At 42.1% G+C, this 22,432-nt stretch overlaps 1 protein-coding gene across 1 annotated transcript in view; it reads right to left on the bottom strand.

Annotated features, from left to right (window-relative positions):
* The window catches only part of ATP13A1 (ATPase 13A1), a 1,617,817-nt gene that overhangs the window by 584,124 nt on the left and 1,011,261 nt on the right, over positions 1-22,432 (bottom strand). Inside the window, exon 19 of the mRNA XM_044084778.1 lies at positions 432-528. Within this exon, the coding sequence (XP_043940713.1) occupies positions 432-528 (97 nt within the window). The remainder of the gene's footprint in view (positions 1-431; positions 529-22,432) is intronic.

The raw sequence follows: 22,432 nt of genomic DNA, 5'->3' as shown, positions 1-22,432 counted from the left end.
AGTAGGTTTTTCTCTGCCACTTTAAAAAACTTTGAAAATTTGATTAAAGCTGCCTCAGTTAAAGCTCAGTGACTTTCACAAATCTTTTCATGAAGGGAAAATGAATCAAAAGTGAATATAAACTGCACATTTCTTGACATTACGTATTAACCATCTACTTCCCACACAGTTCTTCACTTAATCATGGCTGTGTTGCTACCTGTTAGACTGGATGGTTCTTGACAAGTTAAGCTAGGGAAGGCCTGTACCTGAAGGCAGTTCCCTTATACTACAAGTTGGTACAACACGGTTTTGAAGAACATTCTGATGGGATGAGCAACACCGGAGAATTTCAGAGTACAGTGTTGCACTGCAGAAGCCAATAATTAAATAAGTAGGGTCTGCAAATATACCTACTATCAAATCTGAAATGGAGTGTCTTCTGTACTTACCTACATCGGCATGCTTCAATGCCCCAACATCATTTGTTCCATCGCCACACATCAAAGTAACATACCCAAGGCCCTTCAAGGTTGTAATGACAAACTCCTTAAAAACAGAAAAAATACAATTGTATGAATACATTCAACATGACAGCAAATGTTCAAACAATACAATCTCTACATCAGGATTTCATAATGTGATTGGGTATTAACAAAAGGGAGATGCTTGACTCCTCTGGCATGATATTTCAGCAGTTGGATGTCTACAGAGATAAGGAGATGCAGTTTCATGACACAGACATTACAGTTTATAAAAAACTGTGCATCAAAAGGACCATCATTACTTTTTGATGACAGGAAGCATCAGATAGAAAGTACTAACACATGCTCATGTCAAGAATAAAGGAGACAAAATGCCTAAACCAACCTAACTGCGTCCCACCCAACAGAAAAATTGACTTGAGAGAATTAAAACATTACAGCACAACTCCTACTACCAAACTAGTTGTACTTCAAAAAAATCAGAAGGAAATATACTGTGGGTTATGTAATAAAACATATGAGAACCAATATGGTGTATACATGATCAAAAATTGACTATATGCAAGCACAGTTGTGCAGGCAACTTACCATAACTGCAGATGTCACTGTGCAGGTAACTTACCATAACTGTAGATGGTACTGTATGGTCACTGTTGTCGTAACTTGCAAGGATCTCTGCTATTGGCTGTGTCTGATGTTGAGCTTACATTTAAGAGCTGAGCACCTTCATGGTTGGGCTGACACTGCCTTACCTCAGATGTCTTCACATACCTGGTATACAAATGGCATCTGACTGTGTCAGTTTTGGTTCTTTCTTGTCCAAGCAGGACACAGACATGCTTATGTCAGGGTCTGCTGGTCTGGTCTGGTCTGCACAAGGAGTACACCTGTGACATACAGAATACAACCCCACCCTTAAGAATAGTACAGCTGTGCACACTTACCATAAATGTAGATGTTCGAGTGTATTCATTGTTGCAGTCATCACATTTGGGTTATCTGCTTGCAGTAGCCCTCAGTCGGCCTGATCAGTCTTGGGTCCTGCATCGGTTACTGTCTCATCTTCCATGACGTCAGGTAGTTAGGGGTAAAAAGCATGCAGCCGACACCATTATATCAGTTTTTCTTGCCCCAGATGTCAGGTGTCCCCCTAATGGGAAGCAATTAAACATATATATGCAAGGTTATACCTCCAACAAAAAAAAAAAAGCAAATACACCAAAAAGCTTTTAAGCACAGTAAAGGAGAACAGAGTTATAGCCAAAATAAGTTAGGCGGCTGGAGGGAGGGTAACTAGGACTGCAACAGTGAATACACTCAAACATCTACATTTATAGTAAGTGTACACAACTGTACTATGTTCTTTGTGTTTAACTGTTTCAGTCATCACATTTGGGTAGATTCCCAAAGCGAAGGATGGGAGGAGGAATTTAAATAGCATTAGGGCCAGCTATAAGGCCCTGCAAGACTGCAGTGGCAAAGCCAGCTCTGGATTTAGAGAAAACTGGCAAATGGTAATGCTTGGTGAAAGTATGTACAGAACTCCAGGTAGCAGCTTCTAGGATGTCCCTGGTAGGGACACCTCTGAGAAAGACTGTGGAGGTAGATGCAGCCCTGGTAGAGTGTGGTCTTATCCCCTGTGTAATAGGTTTTGCATGGTGCTTATAGCAGAAATGAATGCAATGGCCTATCCATTTAGAAATGGTTTGCTTTGAAATGGCCTTTCCCTCTACCCTGCACCAAATGCCACTAGCAGTTGTTCAGATTTCCTTTGAGGTTTAGTCCTGTCCAAGTAAAATCTAAGTTGTTTGTGCACATCTAAGGAGTACAGTATCTGTTCCCCTTTGTTCTGTGGATTAGGAAAGAAGGTTGGCAAATGAATGGACTGATTAAGGGACACACTGAATACTACTTTGGACATGAAGGAGGGATTGGTCCTGAGGGACACCCTGTCCACATGAAAGATGATGAAAGGCTCCACTGCCATAAGGGCCTGTAATTTAGATAACCTTCCTGCTGAAGTGATTACTAAAAGGAAGGCTGTTTTCCAAGAAAATAATTTTAACTCTGCACTTGCAGCTGGCTCAAAAGGAGGTAGAGTGAGTTTCTCCAACACAAAGTTAAGGTCCCAAGCTGGAGTTGGGGCTCTCCTGGGTGGTCTTAAGTTTTTGGCCCCTCTGAGAAACTGCTTGAGCAGTGGATGAGAGAAGAGGGATGGTTCTGTGTTGTAATGAGCTGAAATGGCTGAGGCATGAATTTTGATGGAGGAAAAAGAAAGGCCCTTGTGAAGCATCTCAGTTAAGTATTGAAGACTTTGAGGTAAACTGGGTGCTGCTGTGCCCATCCCTTGAGTTTGGTTCCAAGAACAGAATCTTTTCCATTTATCGGCATAAGATTTTCTAGTACTAGGCCTCCTTGCCTCCAAAATGACATCCAACACTTGTTTACTGAGGGATGGTGATGGAGAGATCAGGTAATTAGCCAGGCTACCAGCTTCAGGGTTTGAAGCTGAGGATGCAGAATCTGGCCCTCCTGCTGGGACAGCAGGGTAGGGATCTGAGGCAGGTGCCATGGAGCCAGAAGTGACACACTGCGCAAGAGGGGGTACCAGTGTTGGCGTGGCCAGTCTGGTGCAATCAGTATAGTCCTTGGTTCGTCCTGTTTGATCTTTAGTAGTACTCTGGAGAGGAAAAGCAGAGGAGGAAATGCATAAACTGATAGATTTTTCCAGCTGAAGGACAGAGCATCCACTTTCCAAGCTTGTTTGTGGGGAGTCCTTGTGCAGAATTTGTCCAACTGGTAGTTCTGGGGGGAGGCAAACAGGTCTATATCTGGACTCCCCCATCTATCAACATGTTGAAAGTCTTTGGTTCCAGTTTCCACTTGTGTGGGTCCATGAGATTTCTGCTTAGTTCGTCTGCCAGTGTATTTAGTTTTCCTGGCAGGAATTGAGCCTGTAGATGCACTTGGTAGCTCAAGGCTGTGTTCCACAGAGCCATGGCTAGTATGCAGAGGGGGTAAAAATGGGTACCCCCCCCTGCTTGTTTATGTACCACGTAACAGTGGTATTGTCCGTCTTTACCATTAATTGTCCTGGAAGAATGTGGTCCTTGAAGGCTGTCAGAGTATTCTGTACAGCTAACATTTCTTTTTGAATGATATGCAGGTGCATTTGACTTGGGTTCCATTTGCCCTGAATGCACGTCCCTGCCAGGTGAGCCCCCCCACCATGCATAGTCTGATGTGTTTATTGTTAGGGTTTGGGCAGCAGGGGGTAGAGTGAATGGTAGCCCCTTGTTTTGGTGGCAGGAAATGGAGTCTTCTGCATCAGAATCCTCATACGTAGATAAGGGTAAATCCTGGTCATCAGAGGAAACAGAAATTTCAGAATCCTGATCAGAAGTATCATAAGCAAATTCAGTCCTAGGTCTCTTAGAGGGGGAAGGTTGGCTTCCCCTGATTAAAGTAATAAGGTCTTCAGCCATTCTTATCATTTGTTTTTTAGGCATAGAGGCCTAACCATGCGGTCTGGGCATCGGTTTTCTAGGCATGGTTCGAGTTTTAGGCCTTGAAGAAGAAGATGGCATCAGTTTAATATGCAAGTCAGTAGGCTTAGGCCTTGAAGAAGAAGATGGCATCAGTTTAATATGCAAGTCAGTAGGCCTGAATACACCCTCAGAAGCCGGTGCCTGCACAGCAGCTCCGGACCCATCCAAGGTAGAGACATCCGCAGGTTCCACAGTTAAAGCATCATGCGGCATACCAGCCTCCAAAAGGGTCTCAGTAGAGGCCTGCAAATCTGAAGTAGCAAGAATCAGGGGCTGCGAAAGCACCTCACTGAGTACCAGCAAATTGGCGACTAGCTTAGGAGAAGCGTTGTCGGCAGCTTTGGAACTAGGCGGCCTGTCTCTGTCTTTATCCTTGCGTTTTTTCGGAATGTTGGTAGTTGGGACTGAAGACATATCTGGATAACTGAACCGAGTACCAAAATATTTAGAAGTGTAAATATACAGACAACGAATAGTTCGCTGTTTAAATAAGGCACAAAACCAACAGTGAGGTATGGTGTGGTCAGGGCCTAGGCAAGGAATACAGTACGAATGAAAATCTTTATGAGGTATTTGCTTTCCACAAGAAATACAATTAATGACTTTTACTGACATCGATTTAGAGCAAGAAAAAGTTTCCCCAATAGGGTTCTTAGCTTTAGTTGAAGACTTAAGTTCTGAAACTCGAAAACAAAAATTTCAGGAGTCAGCCGACCGGCACTTGCGAACTGCTTCTGCTTCGGACACCGCATGGCAAGAAAAACTGATGTAATGGTGTCGGCTGCATGCTTTATACCCCTGACTACCTGACATCATGGAAGATGAGAAAGCAACTGATAAAGGACCCAAGACTTTGATAATCAGGCCGACTGAGGGCTACTGCAAGCAGATAACCCAAATGTGATGACTGCAACAGTGAAACATGAACAACATCCTGAACAAAGAGAGGACAGATGCAAGGTACAGTAGGGAAGGAGAGAGAGGGAATATGTGCACCCACCCTGGCTCCCTCATGGTCCTGCTGCATGGAAAGAGGGAGGGAAACAGGACTACAACACTTACCATGCTAACATCTACAATTATAGTTAGCTACCAACACAACTGCATGTTCACTATGGGTCACTGTTGCAGTAATACCTTATAAGGAACATTTCCAGAGTTTTTCCAGTCAGGGTGGGGTGGCTCGCTCACTGCTTGCATGATGGTTAAGGATGACTTTCAGGACAATGGAAAGCAAATCTAGCTCTGTCACAAGTGATCATAACCAGTCTGCTGTATTTTGATAGATTCTGAACAGAGGACAAGCTGGCTGCTTCTAGAATGTCCTGGGCACAAACTACCTTCAAATAAGCAGTAGTAGTTAAAGTGCCTTTTACTAAATGGGGCTTGACATTTTCCTGTTAAGACTGTGCTATACATTTCAGAACAAATGTTAATGTAGTGTACCAGCCACTTAGGCACAGCTTGTTTTATTACGGCAGCCCTTGCATGATCTTAGCAAAGTATGGGCTGCAAGACAGCCAAAGCAAATTTTACTCTATATCTAGACTGGGCACCTGATGTGCAATGCTTACACAATGTGTGAAGAGATATCTAAAGATGACCCTAGCAAATACTTTTATCAGGCACATTTTTGGACAGACATGATGTGACAGTTGCTGAAATGCTGGCATGAGCACCAACCTCTCCAAATTCTTACTGTACCTGTCACACAAAAAAATAATAAACGTGGAAAGGGTAATGGTAATTTTAATGAGCTGACAACCTTGTATTTCTCCTTTCATAAAATACAAATTGTAATAGGAATGCCTTATTGGTTTAGACCTTTCATACCATTACCAGACATCTTGTGCGCATCCACAAAACTCTAGATCCTTTTGCTTCTATTTTCCTGTTTAGGAAGGAGAAAGTCAGCAGATCAGACTGGTTCAGTGGAAACGCATAAAGGAAGAACATACTCTCATATTAACTCTGTTTGGAGAAACATGTACAGTCATATACATGTCAAGACCTGCAGTTCAGGAATCCTTCTGGCTAAGGCAACTGCTACAAAAAAAAAAGCATTTTCTTCTGAGATACAAGTTCCTGAAGGGTATAGTGCGAAATGTCATAGAATCAGAAAATATGTTGTCACTGTCCATGTTTACATAATGCACTACACTGGAAATATTTCAGTTCTTTGTTAGCAATCATGAAGACAATATGTGAATATGTACATTACAATTTTCAAAGATCAAGTGTTCAAACTATTGCATGATACAATGTAAAACCTTACAGGATGATGACAAAAAAAGTTACTGACAGTTGCACTGCAAGGTTTACAAGCTGTATTATTTATATTGTTAATATGACATAATATGAAAACCCCTACCTGGCTGAAAATATGCCCTGCTGACACTGTATGCCTGTGCTTTACAGCTTACAGGATATGAAAAACTACAAGTGAAAATTTAGATAAAAATAATAATTCAGGATTTTTTGTGTTATACTATATTACAGAAGTAAAGACTGAACTGACAGTTAATTGCTGAAGAGTGTTTTCACCTTTGTAACTGCATTTACTTTTCATAAAATATTATATTTGTTTGATTCATGCTCTACACATTCACTTTTCAAACAATGCTTAGGAAGATAAAGACATATGTAGATTGCTAGGTGTGACATGCCACAGCCATTAGATGTGAGCAAGTTTATGAAGATATGGGTGACTGCCCACAGATTTTTGTGGCCCAGGAAACACCAAATTTTCATGAGACAAAGAACTTAACAGTCTGCTGAACTATAATATGTAAGGGAGGTGTGGCAAAACATCCTCTACATCATCACAGTAGGACACACTGGTGATGTAAACTTCCTGTGCTTCACTATACATACGCAAACTGATTCAAGCTGGTTTAATTCAGAATAGGTCTCCCGATGGTCATTTTCCTCTGCCACTACGATTAATATTGGGTTAATCATCTTTCTCGGCTTTGTCAAAAATACTGGATATCCTGTATGACTTGGCAGTAACTGCTGAATAACACTCTGAGCCAAGCAGACTGGATTTCTTGAAGCACAGGCTTGCACTAGAATTAAAAATAATTCTACATCTGTTGACATTATCTCATTAAGCCAGGCAAGGTGCTCAGCAATCCAGTGCCTGTTAGCCTAGCTAAACCACCCAGCATGTACTGGGCTATGTGTATAGTTTGCTTAGTCGTGTACCCAAAGGTTGATATATGGGACCTGTAACTTAACTTTAGGTTCCAAGTCTAGCAAACTTTCCACAGTGCTGGCAGATTCATCAGTTAGCTCCCTCTGGATTCTTAACATGCACCCTCAGGGAAAAAAGTGCAAGATCATAGGAATTTACTAGGCTAATGGCCCTAGGCCACTTGCAAGCCTAGCCAAGTTCTACCCTTAATTTCACGATCAGTACCTAATGCCCCAGTCCAAGAGGGACACAGGTGGAACCCCCAGGGTGAATTTACGGTTACCTTTCCGATCGTCCAGATAGGTTTTGAAGAGGGCCAATGAGGTGCTCTGTTTGACATGAAGTGAGAGTCTGTTCCAAAGGTGTGGTAACCTCTGGGAGACTAATCTGTCCCTCCAGCAGGTTCTATTAAGCAAGTAACACATCCACCATTTGACTTGCTGATATGCAGCACTTCCAATAAAGCAGGGTCAAAGATTGCCTTACATGCAACGCAAAGCAAAGATCACCTCTGAGTAGTCTGCATGAAACAGAATAAAAGTACAGTTGTGTACACTTACCATAAATGTAGATATTAGAGTGTATTCACTGTTGCAGTCCTTACTAATGGGTTATCCAGCTCCCGGTAGCTGGTAAGTAAAAATGACCTCAGCTGCCGTCGGTTGTAAAGGACATCAGGGCATCTGATACAAAAGGAGGCAGCCGATGTCACTTTCTTGCCATAACAGTCAGAAGCCCCTAGAAATAAGGCTTAAACCAAAAGCAATTTGGAAAATAACATCCAATTTAGCCTGTACCTCAGGAAAAGAGAAGAGGACCAAAAAAAAGGAGGGGGGGAACCAGGACTGCAACAGTAAATACACTCGAACATCTACATTTATGGTAAGTGTACACAACTGTAGTATGTTCATCGTGTTTCACTGTTGCAGTCCTTACTAATGGGTTGATTACCAAAGCCCAGAGAAAAGGGAGGAGGAACCAACAGAATCAAGAGTTGGAGATAATGCCCTGCAACACAACAGTGGCAAACCCTGCCCTGGCTTTGGAAAACAGAGGCAAATTATATTTTGTGAAAGTGTGAACAGAAGGAAAGTGTGAACAGAAGACCATGTGGCAGCCTCCAAAATATCTTTAGTAGGGACACCCCTTAAAAAGGCTGCAGAAGTGGAAGCTGCCCTAGTTGAGTGGGTCCTAACCCCTTGAGGAGGAACCTTGCCATGAAAGGAATAACTAAAAGTAATACAATGTGCGATCCACTTGGAAATGGTTTGCTTAGAAATAGCCTTACCCTGAGCTCCAGGGGAAAAACTGACCAATAACTCTGCTGATTTCTGAAGATCTTCAGTCCTGTCAGGTAAAACCTGAGCTGTCTGTGCACATCAAGAGAATGTAGGATCCTTTCACCTCTATTTCGAAGATTAGGTAGGAAGGTGTATGGACTGATTAAGAGTCAGGCTAGAAACCACCTTAGGCATAAAGGAGGGATTGGTCCTCAGAGAGACCCTATCTGCATGGAAAATAAGAAAAGGCTCCACAGCCATCAAAGCTTGCAGCTCCGAAACCCTTCTTGCTGAAGTTATAGCCAAGAGGAAAGCAGTCTTCCAAGAGAGAAACTTTAAATCCACAGTGGCAGTTGGCTGAAAAGGAGGAAGAGTGAGTTTCTCTAGAACAAAATTAAGATCCCAGGCTGGAGTAGGTACCCTTTCTGGGAGGTTTAAAGTTGCAAGCACCTCTGAGAAACATTTTCATCAGAGGATGAGAGAAAATGGGTTGTTCAAAAGAACAATGAGCAGAAATGGCTGAAGCATGTAGCTTGATAGAGGAAAACGAAAGACCACCCTGAAGCAATTCAGCCAGGTATTCCAGGATCAGAGGGAGGGTAGGCTGAGAAGAAGATTCCCCTCTAGCCTGCATCCAATGAGAAAACCTTTCCCATTTGCCAGCGTAGGATTTCCTAGTGCTAGGCCTCCTGGCCTCCCTCAACACATCAACCACCTGCTGGGAAAGAGAAGAAGATAAGGAAGGAGTCATACAATGACTGCTGCTAAATGGAGGGACTGAAGATGAGGATGCAGGATGAGTCCCCCTTCCTGAACCAAAAGATCTGGCTTCAGAGGAAGATGCCAAGGAGGAAATTGGGAAAGACTATGAAGCAGTGGATACCAATGCTGTCTCGGCCAGTCCGGAGCTATGAGACTAGTCCTTGGTCGCTCATCCCTGATCTTCAGTAATACTCTGGGAAGAAGAGGAAGAGGAGGGAAGGTGTAAACTAATAGCAACGTCCAAGGGAAGGACAGAGCATCCACTCTCCAGGCTCTGCTGTGATGCTGTCTGGTGCAAAAGAGAGGTAGAAGATGGTTGTCTAGGGAGGAGAAAAGATCCACCTGAGGCATGCCCTACGTTGAATGATGCTGTATAAGACTGCTCTGTTCAGCTGCCACTCGTGAGGATCCAGGGTTCGCCTGCTCAACTGGTCTGCTAAAACATTGAGCCTTCCTGGAAGAAACTGAGCTAGGAGATGCAGGTCCAGGGAAGCTGCCACGGACAAAAGATTTATGCTTTGTCTGCAAAGGGGGTAAGAGTGAGTCCCTCCCTGCTTGTTGATGTACCACATGACTGTGGTGTTATCTGTTCTGACAAGCAAGAGTTCCTGGAGAAAGATGCTTGAAAGCTAGTAAGGCCTGCTGAACTGCAATCAACTCTTTTAGATTTATGTGCAGGTGCATCTGCTGGATGCTCCAGTGTCCCTGTATGCATCTGCCATCCAGGTGTGTTCCCCAGGCATAGTTCGATGCATCTGCAGTCAGAACTTGAGTGGCAGGAGGTGGTCGAAAAGGCATGCCTCTGTTTTGTAGACAGGCTGTTGCCCACCACAGAAACTCCTTCAGCAGAGATGGAAGCAGAGGAATCATCATATCCAGGTCCTGTGTGTGTTGACACCAAATGTTCTTGAGGTACCACTGCAATTTCCTCATATGCAGTCTTGCATATGGAATCATGAGAATACAAGATGCCATGAATCCCACAGTTTGCGGGTATTTCCTTGCAGGGAGCTGGGACAGGCTTGCCAAGTCCTTGAAGTAAACTGAAGATAGTTGTCGGCTTCTCCTGGGTGAGATATATCATCTGGGCGGCTGTATTCAGACTCGCTCCCTGGAATGTTATCTCCTTGAATGGTACCATTTTTGATTTTTCCTTGTTGAGAGTGTAACCCAGGGAAGAGAGAAGAGTCTTTACGAATTCAAGATCCTTTAGTAGCTGTTCCTGACAACTTGCTTGAATCAGACAGTCGTCCCAAGTATGGGTAAATCTGAATTTTCTTCTGCCTGCAAAAAGCAATGACTGGGGCCAGGCACTTTGTGAAGACTCTGGGAGCAGTAGACAAGCCAAAGGGCAGTGCAGAGAATTGATAATGTTGCTTGCCCACTCTGAAATGAAGATACTGCCTGCAACTTCTGATAGGGATGTGCAGATAAGCCTCTTTGAGATCCAAGGTTACCAGCCAGGAATCCTTTTCTAGCATTGGTAGCAACTGATGCAGAGTGAGCATTTTGAACTTTGGAATTACTAGAAAAGAGTTCAGAATGGAAAGATCTAGGATAGGACTCCAGGTGCCTTCTTTTTTTGGAACTAGGAAAAGCCTGGAATAAAAGCCTACTTGCTGAGCAGGAACTGATTCTATTGCTCCCAGATAAAACAAAGACAAATTTTGTTTTTCTACTTCTGCCCTTTGATTTGGTGGAATGTCTGGGAATCCCTTGGGAGCTGGAAAGGTGTGGAAAGAAAACTTGTGCCCTAGGGAAAACCATTCTGAGCACCCATTTGTCATCTGTGATAGTGGCCCAGACATCTAAAAAAGGGCCAACCTTCCCCCTAAAGGACTCTCCACGCAAGCAAGAACAGGCAGAAGTTGTAAAAAGTCATTGAGAGTGTTTGGATTGAGATGCAGGCTTGGAGCTTCCCGCCTTAGAAGTGGAAGCCTGTCACCGCCTAGACCTTTGAGGGGGTAGCCACCTTGCCCCCTAGAAGATTTGTAACCTCTAGTCCTGGAACTGTTCTGTCTGCTGGTATCAGGAAAGGTCCAACTCTTGGAAGGGTAATTCTTGCTAAAGCAAGGGAGCTGAACTTGCAGAAAATCCTTAACAGTTTGCATGGACTTGGCCTTAATCCTCCATCTTCTTAAGTACCTACTCAGCTTTGCTGCCAAAAAGATTGTCTTTATGCAAGGGTACATCCAAAAGCTTAGCCTTGACAGGTTCTGGAAGAGGCTGTTCTCTGAGCCAAGCATGCCTTCTAATAACAGATCCAGTAGCCGTAGCTCTACTGGAGGCCTCAAAGATGTCAAAACCACAATGCAAAGAATGCTTATTGACCAGAGTGGCTGAATTCAACAAATCCTGCATGTCTTTACTCTCTGCCAAAAGAGGTACACTTGCTATCTTAGACTTAATAGCCTCCAAGGTGTGCTGCTGGTACTTCAGCATATGAAAAAGGCAACTGGTAACCCTAATAGCTAAAGTGGCAGAGGTATGAACTTTCTTACCCCACCTATCTAGGTTCCTAGATTCCCTGTCAGAAGGGACAGAATTCCTGGTAACAGTGGCCTTAACTCCTTTAGGGCCCTGAGAAATAACCTCTGGATCCGCCAACAGGTTCCTGAAAAGAAACAGATGAGAATCATGGACTCTAAAGTACCTGTCAGGTTTCCTGGGAGCGGGGGGAACCGAATTTGGAGACAAGGAATTTTCCAGAGAAAACCACCACCAACTTCCAACACAGGGGGAATAGCAAGAGGCTTATGCTGAGGTAAATCCAGAAACTCCCTAATCCGTTTCTTAGATTGGGGATAATCCTGACTTTCCCATTTAAAATGTTCCCTGAGGGTATTTAAAGTGTCACCAAAAGAAAAATCCTCTGGAGGAGAGGCCGAAGGGATGAACTCCTCTGCATCTGAATCCTCAAAAGGAGAAAATTCCTGAGAAAATTCCTCATCAGAAGAAATGCTGGAAGAATCAGATCCTGAACAGGACAAAACCTCAGGAGAAACATTACAAACTCCTTTTAGAAGGATGAGGCTGAGAACCCCCTAATAAGAGTTAGCAGATCATTAGCCATTTTAACCATTTGGGATTGAGGGGAACCAGAAGGAACTGGAGCCTGCCTTTTCACAGGCTTACGAATGGAAGATTTATCTGCAAGCCTGAAGGACTCGGAAGGCCTGGTAACTGCCAAAGGTGCAGCAGAAGTCAAAAGAAGAGATTTGCTGTCAGAACGCAAAACGGAGGCCTCGGACCCCAGAGTCAGCTTAGCGGTTCCGGCTCCAGCAGAAGAGATGACCGGCGACAGGTCGGAAGACAGAATGGAGGCTGAAGGCCTAAGGGACTCGAACTCAATTAAGGCCTGCGGTTGTGCATCTGCAGAATGCAGGGATTGCGAAAGCTTCTCACTGGCTCCCGCCTGACTGACGATCAACCTCATCCGAAGACTTAGATTTCTGAGGCCTGTCGCGGTCCTTATCCTTACATTTCTTCGGAACAACCGAAGCCTGAAGACCGGTGGACGGCTTACCAACAAACTTAGGACAAACTCCAAAATGCCTAGCCAAAATCTTAACCTGACGACGGACAGTACGCGGATTAAAGGAGGCACAGAGATCACAATTGGGAACATTGTGGTCAAGGTCTAAACAAATAATGCAATAGGAATGAAAATCTCTATGGGGAATCTGCTTTCCACAGGTAAGGCAATTATTAACCTTTTCTGATTCGTTAAGGCAAGAAAAGAAGATCCCCAACGGGGTACTTAGCTGTAATAGACTTCAACTCTTGTAGTCGGGAACCAACAAAGGTAAACTGCCGACCGGCACTCGTACATGAAAAGCTTCTGCTTCAGGCTCCGCGGCAAGGAAGACCGAGGAAGTGATGTCAGCTGCCTCCTTTTGTATCGGACACCCTGACGTCCTTTACAACTGATGGCAGCCGAGGTCATTTTTATTTACCTTTGGTATTCTGGCTGAACGAGGGCTACCGGGAGCCGGATAACCCATTAGTAAAGACTGCAACAGTGAAACACAATGAACATGTGCCAGTTATTTCAGATGATACACATAGGACAGATGCTGAAGACCTTGAATTTTCCTTGTGAGGAACCTTTGTTGTCTCTCCAATTGCTGCTGGTGCTTGAAAAGGTACGTACTAAAAGGGGCTTTGTACTCAATTATTGGTCTAATGACAGAACAGTACAGGGAGGTTATAACTTCTTTTTTTTCTGGAGGCAAAGCCCTTACTTATGAGATGAGCAATATAGAATGCTCTTCTTACCACTGTGGAGACACGGTGATTAAAGGTACGGTTGTTGTCAACCTGTGTTTCCAGGTCTTTCTCCACTGAGAGTATACTTATGGTGTTGCTACTGATGTGGTAGTTAGCAGGAACATCACTCTGACCAAAAGGGATGATAATACATTTTTTGCATTGAGTTTAAGGCCATGAGTTTAGCACCAATTATTTGTTTGTGTAAGACCCTCTTGTAGGACTGTTGACATTGTTTCATGATTTTATGACCACTCCCAGTTTGCAATTCAGGAAAGTTTGTCAGCCACAGACCTTCAGTTTTTGCTTGTACTTTGGAGAAATAAGATTTCAATAGCAGAGGTCCCAGGATTGATCCCTGTGGAACACCACTGGTTACAAGTCTGCTGTTGGAGGTGGATTCCCCTTTTTTTTACTATATAGGTTCTATCAGTGAGCTAGTTAGCAACCCATCTAACAATATAAGGGTTGACACCTAACTGGGTGAGTTTGTCAATGATGCTTGAGTTGGGGATAGTGTCATAAGCCTTGGCTAAGTCTAGGTAGGTAGTATGCACAGATTTCCCCTTGTCCAGGGCCATGATGACTGTCTCGAAGATGTCCACCAGGTTTAACTTGCATGATCTCCCTTTGACAAATCCAAACTGAGTAGGGTAAAGTGTTTGCAGATTACCTATAACTTTGTTAATAAGGTCCATGATGATTCGCTCCATGGCCTTGCAAATAAGGCTAGTCAGGCTAATAGGTCTATAGCTCTGATGTCAATGGAAGCACCACCTTTGTGCAAAGGGATAATGGCGGCCATTTTCCATTTAGGTGGGACGAAGCCCGGTGCTTAGACTGACTGAAAAAGTATCCAATGGTGTTGCTAATTCTTCTTGGAGCCCATGTAAGATGCAACCTGGGATGTTATCAGGTCCCACAGATGCTGTGTTTTTGGCCTTAGAGGGGGCGTTTATGACCTGATGAACCATTCACTTTACTTAGTGCAACTGACTGGGTCTCTCACTCACTTTACCTGCCTTAGTGGTAGTCTTGACTGGCTCCAACACTTTTTTCAACACAAGAAGGCAACTTACTATTATTTATTTCTTTTGTTCTTACAAAGACTTTAAATGCTGTAAACATTTTGACTTTTAAATTCATTTGAGTAACAGAAGAAGCAGCAGCAGAAAATACACGTATGTGAGACATTCTCCATAACAATAAATAGATGACTTCCTTTCTCATCAGTGTCAAATGGCTCAGTCTTCCAGACCAATGGCCTACTTTTACACTGTGTGGCCAGATGATGGCAGCAGACACTAAAATATGCAAGCAGGCAGTCCAGACTAAAAGCATGGCAGTCCTGGGCCACTTTTTATACTGGTATCCCATACACCTTGAATTTTAACAGTGGACATGATCTTCTAGGTATATTAATTTAGCTTCACTAAATTCCAAGTCTGACCTCTGAAGTTCAATTGCTTCAATTCTTTCAATGAATCAAAAGATTGAACATCCTCATCACTGAAAAACAAAAACAAGTGTTTCTGCAATTGGGCAAGCCTGCTGCAACTCATGCCCTCAGCTAAATTAAATATACCAACTCTGAGATCACTCCACAGCAGGGAAAGAAAAATCATCTTCCACGCCTCGATGATCTCAGCCATAAAAACACTTATAACATTCACTCATTGATCAAAGAAATGGGAATACAGGAATGCACCTAAAAAGTCAGCAAATTACTGTTTTGGATGATATAACCATCAGTGCATACGAAAGGTATGTACTTATCACAACGACAGATCCGTGTTACCTTGTTTTTGTCTAGTTAACTTTTAGGTTATTAGATTTGACTTTGGTACCTTTTGGAAGATGTGGCTCCAAAGCCTCGAATCCTCCCTCACTTACAATTGTCTCTACCTCCCCAAATTACCTCAGACTGGGTTTGCCTGCTCATAACCAGAAAGCTATTCCACTATCACAACAGTACAGACCTTAACACAGATAAGGAATGCTAATAACGTGGGAAAGCAGTCTCAGGCTGTAGAAAGACAAGGTTCTTAGAGAAGTCCATCCAATCAAAATGGAGCACAGGGTAACAATCCTGGAAGGGGGATAGAGGGAGTGATGCCGTAATGGACGACAACGTGGATCTACTGCCATGCCAAGTACATAACTTTCCTATTAGATGTCATTTTTCATTCAATTCAACCTTTGGGACAGATTCCTAAGCTACCAAAAATGTGGGTGGCATTAAGGAAGGATATTCCCGAGAATGGTGGAGCCAAAATATGTACAGGATCTAGAATGTACATCCAGCTTGTAGTGAGACACAGAGGTGTCAACAAGTATCCTAAGCAACTAAAATTAATTCCCAACTTGCATGTATATGTACTTGTTAGGAAATTACCTAATGAATTTTTCTTCTTCTCTCAATCAACATATCTGCTTGGTATGTCTACATATACTGCTCTCTCTGCAGTTAGCACCTGTGCTATTAAATGCATCTTTTTTGTACTATGCCATAATGTTACACTGTTTTTTTTTTTTTATTCTAGGCATTGTTACATTCCATGTAAATAACTTAATGCTAACCAAATTTATCAAACATACTGTTATGGCATTCTCAAAATTCTGTACTTTTGCCTTGTATATATTCGTACTGTACATTTCTCTCTTTTTGTACTGTTAAGTATTAGGCTCTCTAGGCCCAGTCGGACTAACCCGGTTAACAAATGTAAAAATAGGTAAGTCACTGCAGCACAAATCTTGTCAATAGGAACTCTGCGCATCAAAGCAGTAGAGGTAGCTACAAGCCTTTGCTGAATGAGCTTTTGGTTTCTTGTGTAAGGCCAGTCCCAGCTTGTCACAGACAAAGATTATACAATCGAAAGACACCTAGTGTGTGTGACTTTAAATACATTGTGGCCCAATTTAACTTTGGAAAAGGCAACAAAGAGATGATCAGATTTCGAGCTGTCTGTGAACATCTAGTAAATGTAAAGTATATTCTCCTTTATTACAAGATTTTGGAAAAAGACTGGCAAATCTATGCTTCTGTTCAGGTCCTCCTCAGATGTCACCTTTGGGAGGAAGGCTGGATTGATTCTCAAAGGCATATTTCCCTTATGGAAAATGACAGGATTTACAAGACAGTGCTTGCAGTTCTGAAATCTTTTCCACAGAAATAACTGCCACCAGAAATATGGTATACCAACAGAGGAATTTTAGATCCACTGTGGATGCTGCTTCAAAGGGGGCCTAGTTGATGCCTGTAGCATGACAGTTATGTCCCATGGGGGAACTGGATCCCTTATAGAGGACCTCAACAAGAAGGTTCCTTTTAGAAAGGCCTTTGAAATCTTAAGTGAAGGTATGGAAGGTTGATTGTGTTTAATATGGAAATCGGAAATAGCTGCTAAATGGACCATGATTGCTGAGAAACTACAGCCATTTTGGAACAGATATGACAGGAAGGCCAGGACAGCAGGAAGAGGTGCTGAAAAGGAATCTATTTATTTGGAGGAAGTATGCCAATGGTACGGCCTATCAAAAAGCTCCAACAGCACAAGTTAGGGGATCTAAGAACTTCAACAAAAATAAGCAGGCAGATTCACAAAATGGGTCTATATCATATGAGCTAATCGCACAAATTGTGAACGCTCATAATATCAAACATACTGGACCCTCAAACTACTTTTTCTGAGATCGCGGTACAGTGAATAATGGGATATTTGCCCACAATAGGAAGTTCGAGGTCAGGTACATTCAGGGTTGCCAGATTTCCGACTGGCCAGGTAAGGACAAAAAAAGCCTTTCAAAGCAAGTGAAGACAAAAAAAAAAAAAAAAAAACAAAAGCGGAGGCTGTCCGGGATTTAAACAGGCAGTGCGCAACTCGGGATCAGGCTGCTGATCCCGGGAAAGTCGTGCTCAAATAGGGACGTCTGGCAACCCTGGGTACATTTGATATTATGAGTGTTCACAATTTGTGCAATTCGTTCATATGATATAGACCCTTATAAAATATGCATCAATCCATGGTGAATCAGATTTCACTGAACGGTATTGTGTTAACAATGAACACAGGAATGTTTCGTCATCATCTTTTTTTTATATTGTGTGGAATGCCCACAGCTTTGGAGATCGCAGAGATTAAAAGGAAGGCAGCAGGGGAACCAATGGAACACCAACAACCAGCCCCGGTCATATATGGGGAACCAACAACAGTACAAGAACCAGCCAAATCCCAATCAACAGAACCAATGGAATTGACAGCAGCGGAGATGAGAAATTCTCTAGTTGGGAATCTAGGCAAAAATTCACTGGATGAAGGGACCTGTAGAGTTCTTGTTAATGAAACAGGTGACTTTAATATACACAACTATCAATTAGTAAGACACTGATTGAGACTTTCTCAAAGGGTTTGAGTTTTGTACCTTCAAAACATGCTAATGTTGCAAATTTTCTAATGGAGTTAAAACTGTATACAAGGAATCTTAATTTTAAAATTATCTTCAATGAGCTGTGAAAGGACTGAGAATTTCTAGCACCTATAGTCCTCCATTATACCCTAATGTACAATTATATGAAAAGTTATGTGAATTTGAGTTCAGACTTTTGTTAATACAGAAGAAAAATACCAGCTGAAAGAAATAAAAAAGATGAAAGGAAAAAAAACTGTAAGGATCATGAAACCAATAAGGGAGGGGGTATGGTGGTTATGTACAAAGATCTCTGAAACAAAAAATGTTTGATATGTTGAATGAAGATACATATACCCCAGTGTCCCTGAATCAGGTAAATGGTGCTTTTAATAGAATTAAAACACAAATAAAAGACTTGCTTAATGAAGGTAGAATAACCATAGATTAATTCAATTATTTAAATGTTAGTTATCCAAATATGTCTAACATTTTTGCAATCTCAAAAAATCATAAAGACCAGAACAATCCACCTACGTGCCCAACTGTGGACGCTAGGGGTTCGATTACTAGCACTTGCGCTAAGTTTCTGGACATACAGTTGAAACATTTAATAAAGAATGAAATACAAGTATGTAGGAATTCTTGGGATTTCCCTAATAAAATTAATGTATTATTCTTTAATAAGGAAGACATCTTGGTCACAATTTGATGTTAAAGACTTATATACATTTAATCCTCACTCTTTAGATATTAAATGGCTCTGTGACTATTTAATTAATAATAATATTGAACGGGTTAAATTTAACTTATATGAAGAACTGTTAGAACTAGTATTAAAAAAATGTTTTTGGTGTTTGAGAGTCAATTCTTCCTCCAAACCAAAGGTGTCGCTATGGGTTTGAGCTATAGCTCCCTATTTGCTAACACAGTAATGGTCTATTGGGAAAATACATTTTTACTGGACAGCAGGTTTAAGGACAGTTTTAGAACATACACTTGTTACCTTGATGACATTTTCCTTGTATGGAAAGAAAAGGAAGAAGAACTTGATAAATTTCTTGATTATATAAATCAAACTACTGTGTTCCTGAAATTCACTTCACAGAAAGACGTTACAAAACTAGCATACTTAGACATACTGCTTGAGAAGGACCTATTTAATAGTACTTATACAGCACGTATTTATAGAAAACCGATATATTCTAATGCCCTACTCCATTTTTCTAGCGCACACATCCTATCTCAAATATAAAATCAGTAATTAAAGGGCAGTTTATGTGCGCTGCCAGAAAGGGTACAAGGGATGATAATTTTTTAGCAGAATGTGAAAACTTAACAAATATGTTTTTAAAGAGAGGCTATCCGATGGACTTTATAACAAAAGTCTAAAGAGGAGGTAATCTATAAAAGGTCAACAGGTCATTTCATACCTATTTTGAACTATGGAAACACGTTGAAATAAACAAAAAGGAAGATAGAATTAATGACAAATTTAAATGTGCCTATGTGACAACCTATAACTTAGAAAGTGACAAAATAAAACAAATTATGATGAAAACTTGGTCCATTTTAAAAGATGGTGTGAATATAAGGGGCAAAATTGAAGACTTCCCTAGGTTTGTGTATAAAAAAAAGGTATGACTTTAAAAACATTGCTACAAAAAATGTTCATTAAACTAAATAGCATGTCGATCCATGGTATGCGATAGTGTGATCATTGTAATTATTGTAAAAATATACATGTTTTCAAACAGGTGGATATAGGAGAGAAAAGAACAGTTTTCCTTAACAGTTACAACTGCCAAACTAAAGATGCAGTGCATGTGAGGTTTTTGCGCTTGTATACAGATCAGCAAGCTCCTGCCCGGTGCCCTGCAGAGTTCTACAGCAGCAGAGAGAAAAAAAGAGAGACTTTGGAGTGATTAAGTATCATTTGTCTGCATTGTTGGCCTGCCTTTAGCTAATTCTGCCTAAAACGCAGATTTTTTTTTTTTTTTTTTTATTTTTTTTTTTTTTTAGAGTTTCTGCAATTTAAAAAGCTTGTTTCAGCTACATACTGTACTTATTTTACTGCCTGCACTTTAACAAAGTCGTTTCAGTGTTTAAATTACCTGTTTAACTGTTGTAGGCTACACACTCAAGTGTGATAGCCATTTCTGTGCATTTAAAGTGTTTTTTTAATTGTATCTGCTTTATTTTCTGAAAAAAAAAAAAAAGAAAATATACTTGTTTTCCCGCCTTTCTAAGCTAGTATAGTCCAGTTTTGAGGTAAGTGCTGAATTCAGGGCTGTGTTACAAGTTTCTGTGTTTGCCCATACCTTAACTGGATAGAAGGAAGTTTCTCTGTTCACTTGTGAGACAGGGGAGCATTGAACAGCATATCTGTCCCCGGAGGAGTGGTTTCAGCTCAGAAATTAGTAGTTTATTGGCCATTTTGGACTAATTTCTATCTCTTTCATTTCCCTGCTATAAAACCTGCATTAGTGCGGTTTTGCGCGCCAGGCAGCGCCAGTTAGCTGGGGTATACCTTTTTCCCATCTCCACAAAGTCTGCTCTTCAATTTTTCCCTCTGAATTAGACAAACTTTCAACTTAAGCACTCAAACCAATCACTTCTCAGCCTGGCACTTGCTCAAAACTCATAGCAAGCACTAATAAACCTTAGCACTAGACCCCCCCCCCTATACTGCAGAGAAGGACTAGGCTCTCTATTTGACCTCACCAGCCAATCAGTAAAACAGTTCACAGTACCTATCCAGGCATGTCCAAAGGGCAGTTTCAGGTGTACTCTCTGGTCCAACTGGTGAATCTGGGCATTTTGAGGCAATGTTACAACTGCCTCATGTACACAGACAACCCTCTCCTCCTACCACCAAACACTAATACATGCAAGAGAAGCAATTATACAGCCAAACTGGAGGCTAAGCTCTCTCACCCCAAGACTGGACCAGGCAGTCAAGAGGAGAAGGGAATTACTTGCACACCACCAGTCTCACATAGACCTATGAAACCAGCACCAGGAAAAAACACACATAAATATACAAAAACATACTCGGAGGCTCTAAATAAAAATCTGCAAAAGCAACAGAGACCTCCAAAGCAGACATCCAAGCAACCTCCAACCCCAACACAAACCATGAAACACATACTTCACAAAACCAGTGTGCCATACAATCACAGCCCTTAAGCCAAAATAACATACCCAACACACTGGTAATAGGTGACTCTACAGTCAAGCACATTGACGTCCCACTCACTAGGCTGAACAAGGAGAAGGTTACTGTTAGCTGCCTGTCAGGTGCCAGGATCCTCCACATAACACAAGCACTCAGGTAACTCCAGAACAAGTACAAATATGACTCTGTCATTGTCCATGTTGGTGTGAATGACCTGAGCCGTACCTCCCTGGACTACATTAAAAGAGACATGGAGGAGCTCTCTGATCACGTAGCCCAGGCCGGTATGACCCTGACCCTGAGTAGCATTCTGCTCTCACCAAGAATGATACCACGGTATAAAGAAAAAATGATCAATTTCAACAATTGGCTAAGCTTCTGGTGTCATTCAAAAGGGATCCAGTGTCTGTCAGCCTGGGATAACATGCTCCTCAAGCCACACTGCTTCACTAGAGACGGCTTGCACCTGTCACCCTTAGGCTTTAGAATACTGGCCAAGGCTCTTGCCACCCCCACAGTGCCTTTTTTTAGGCAAGGCTCAAAAGACAAACCCACTGCCGTAAATAGCACAAGTAACAAAAAACTGAGGGTAATGCTACTCAATGCAAAAAGTTTAAACCTCAAACCGCACGCACTCGAGGCACTCCTCAGTATGGAGAAATTCGATGTATGTGAAGTAACAGAAACCTGGTTTAAGGCTCCAGAAACCACCCCAGCACTACCAGGCTAAAACTCATATCATACATTACGGCCACAAAACCCGGACCAAAATACAAAAGGTGGGGGCGTATCCACATTCATCAAGGATACCCATACTTCCAGGTTAGTGGCACAGCACGACGCCTCAGAGATCATCCACGTGCAACTAACGGGCAAAACTGCAATCAAAAATGTAGCTTGCTACAGATCACCCACCATGTCCCAGGACCCTCATTCCACATTTCTGGAAACACTGGAAAACATAAAGGTCCTACCAAACACCCTGATATTGGGTGATTTCAACTACCCAAACATTAAGTGGGAGAACTACTCGAGTACTCGCTCCCTTGCCCAACATTTCCTAGAATTTATAAACTCTAATGCTCTGGATCAACTGGTCAACATCCCCACCAGAGGTGACAACATATTGGATATGGTCATCACCAACATGGGCGACCGGTGTTCCACATCAGAGGTCAACCCCTCGCTGGTTAGATCTGACCACAAACTGATCACTCTGGATATTCACATTCCGCCCCCACCCCAGGTCAAAGAAACCACCGTGAAAAACTTTTCAAAAGCAAATTTCACTTTACTTAAGACCGAGGTGGAAAGTTTCAAAGCCCCCA

This window comes from Protopterus annectens, chromosome 9.part0 (assembly GCF_019279795.1).
Source record: "Protopterus annectens isolate FY-2018-M chromosome 9.part0, PAN1.0, whole genome shotgun sequence".
In the NCBI taxonomy this organism is placed as follows: Eukaryota; Metazoa; Chordata; order Ceratodontiformes; family Protopteridae; genus Protopterus; species Protopterus annectens.
This window is presented reverse-complemented; position numbering and strand designations above follow the sequence as displayed.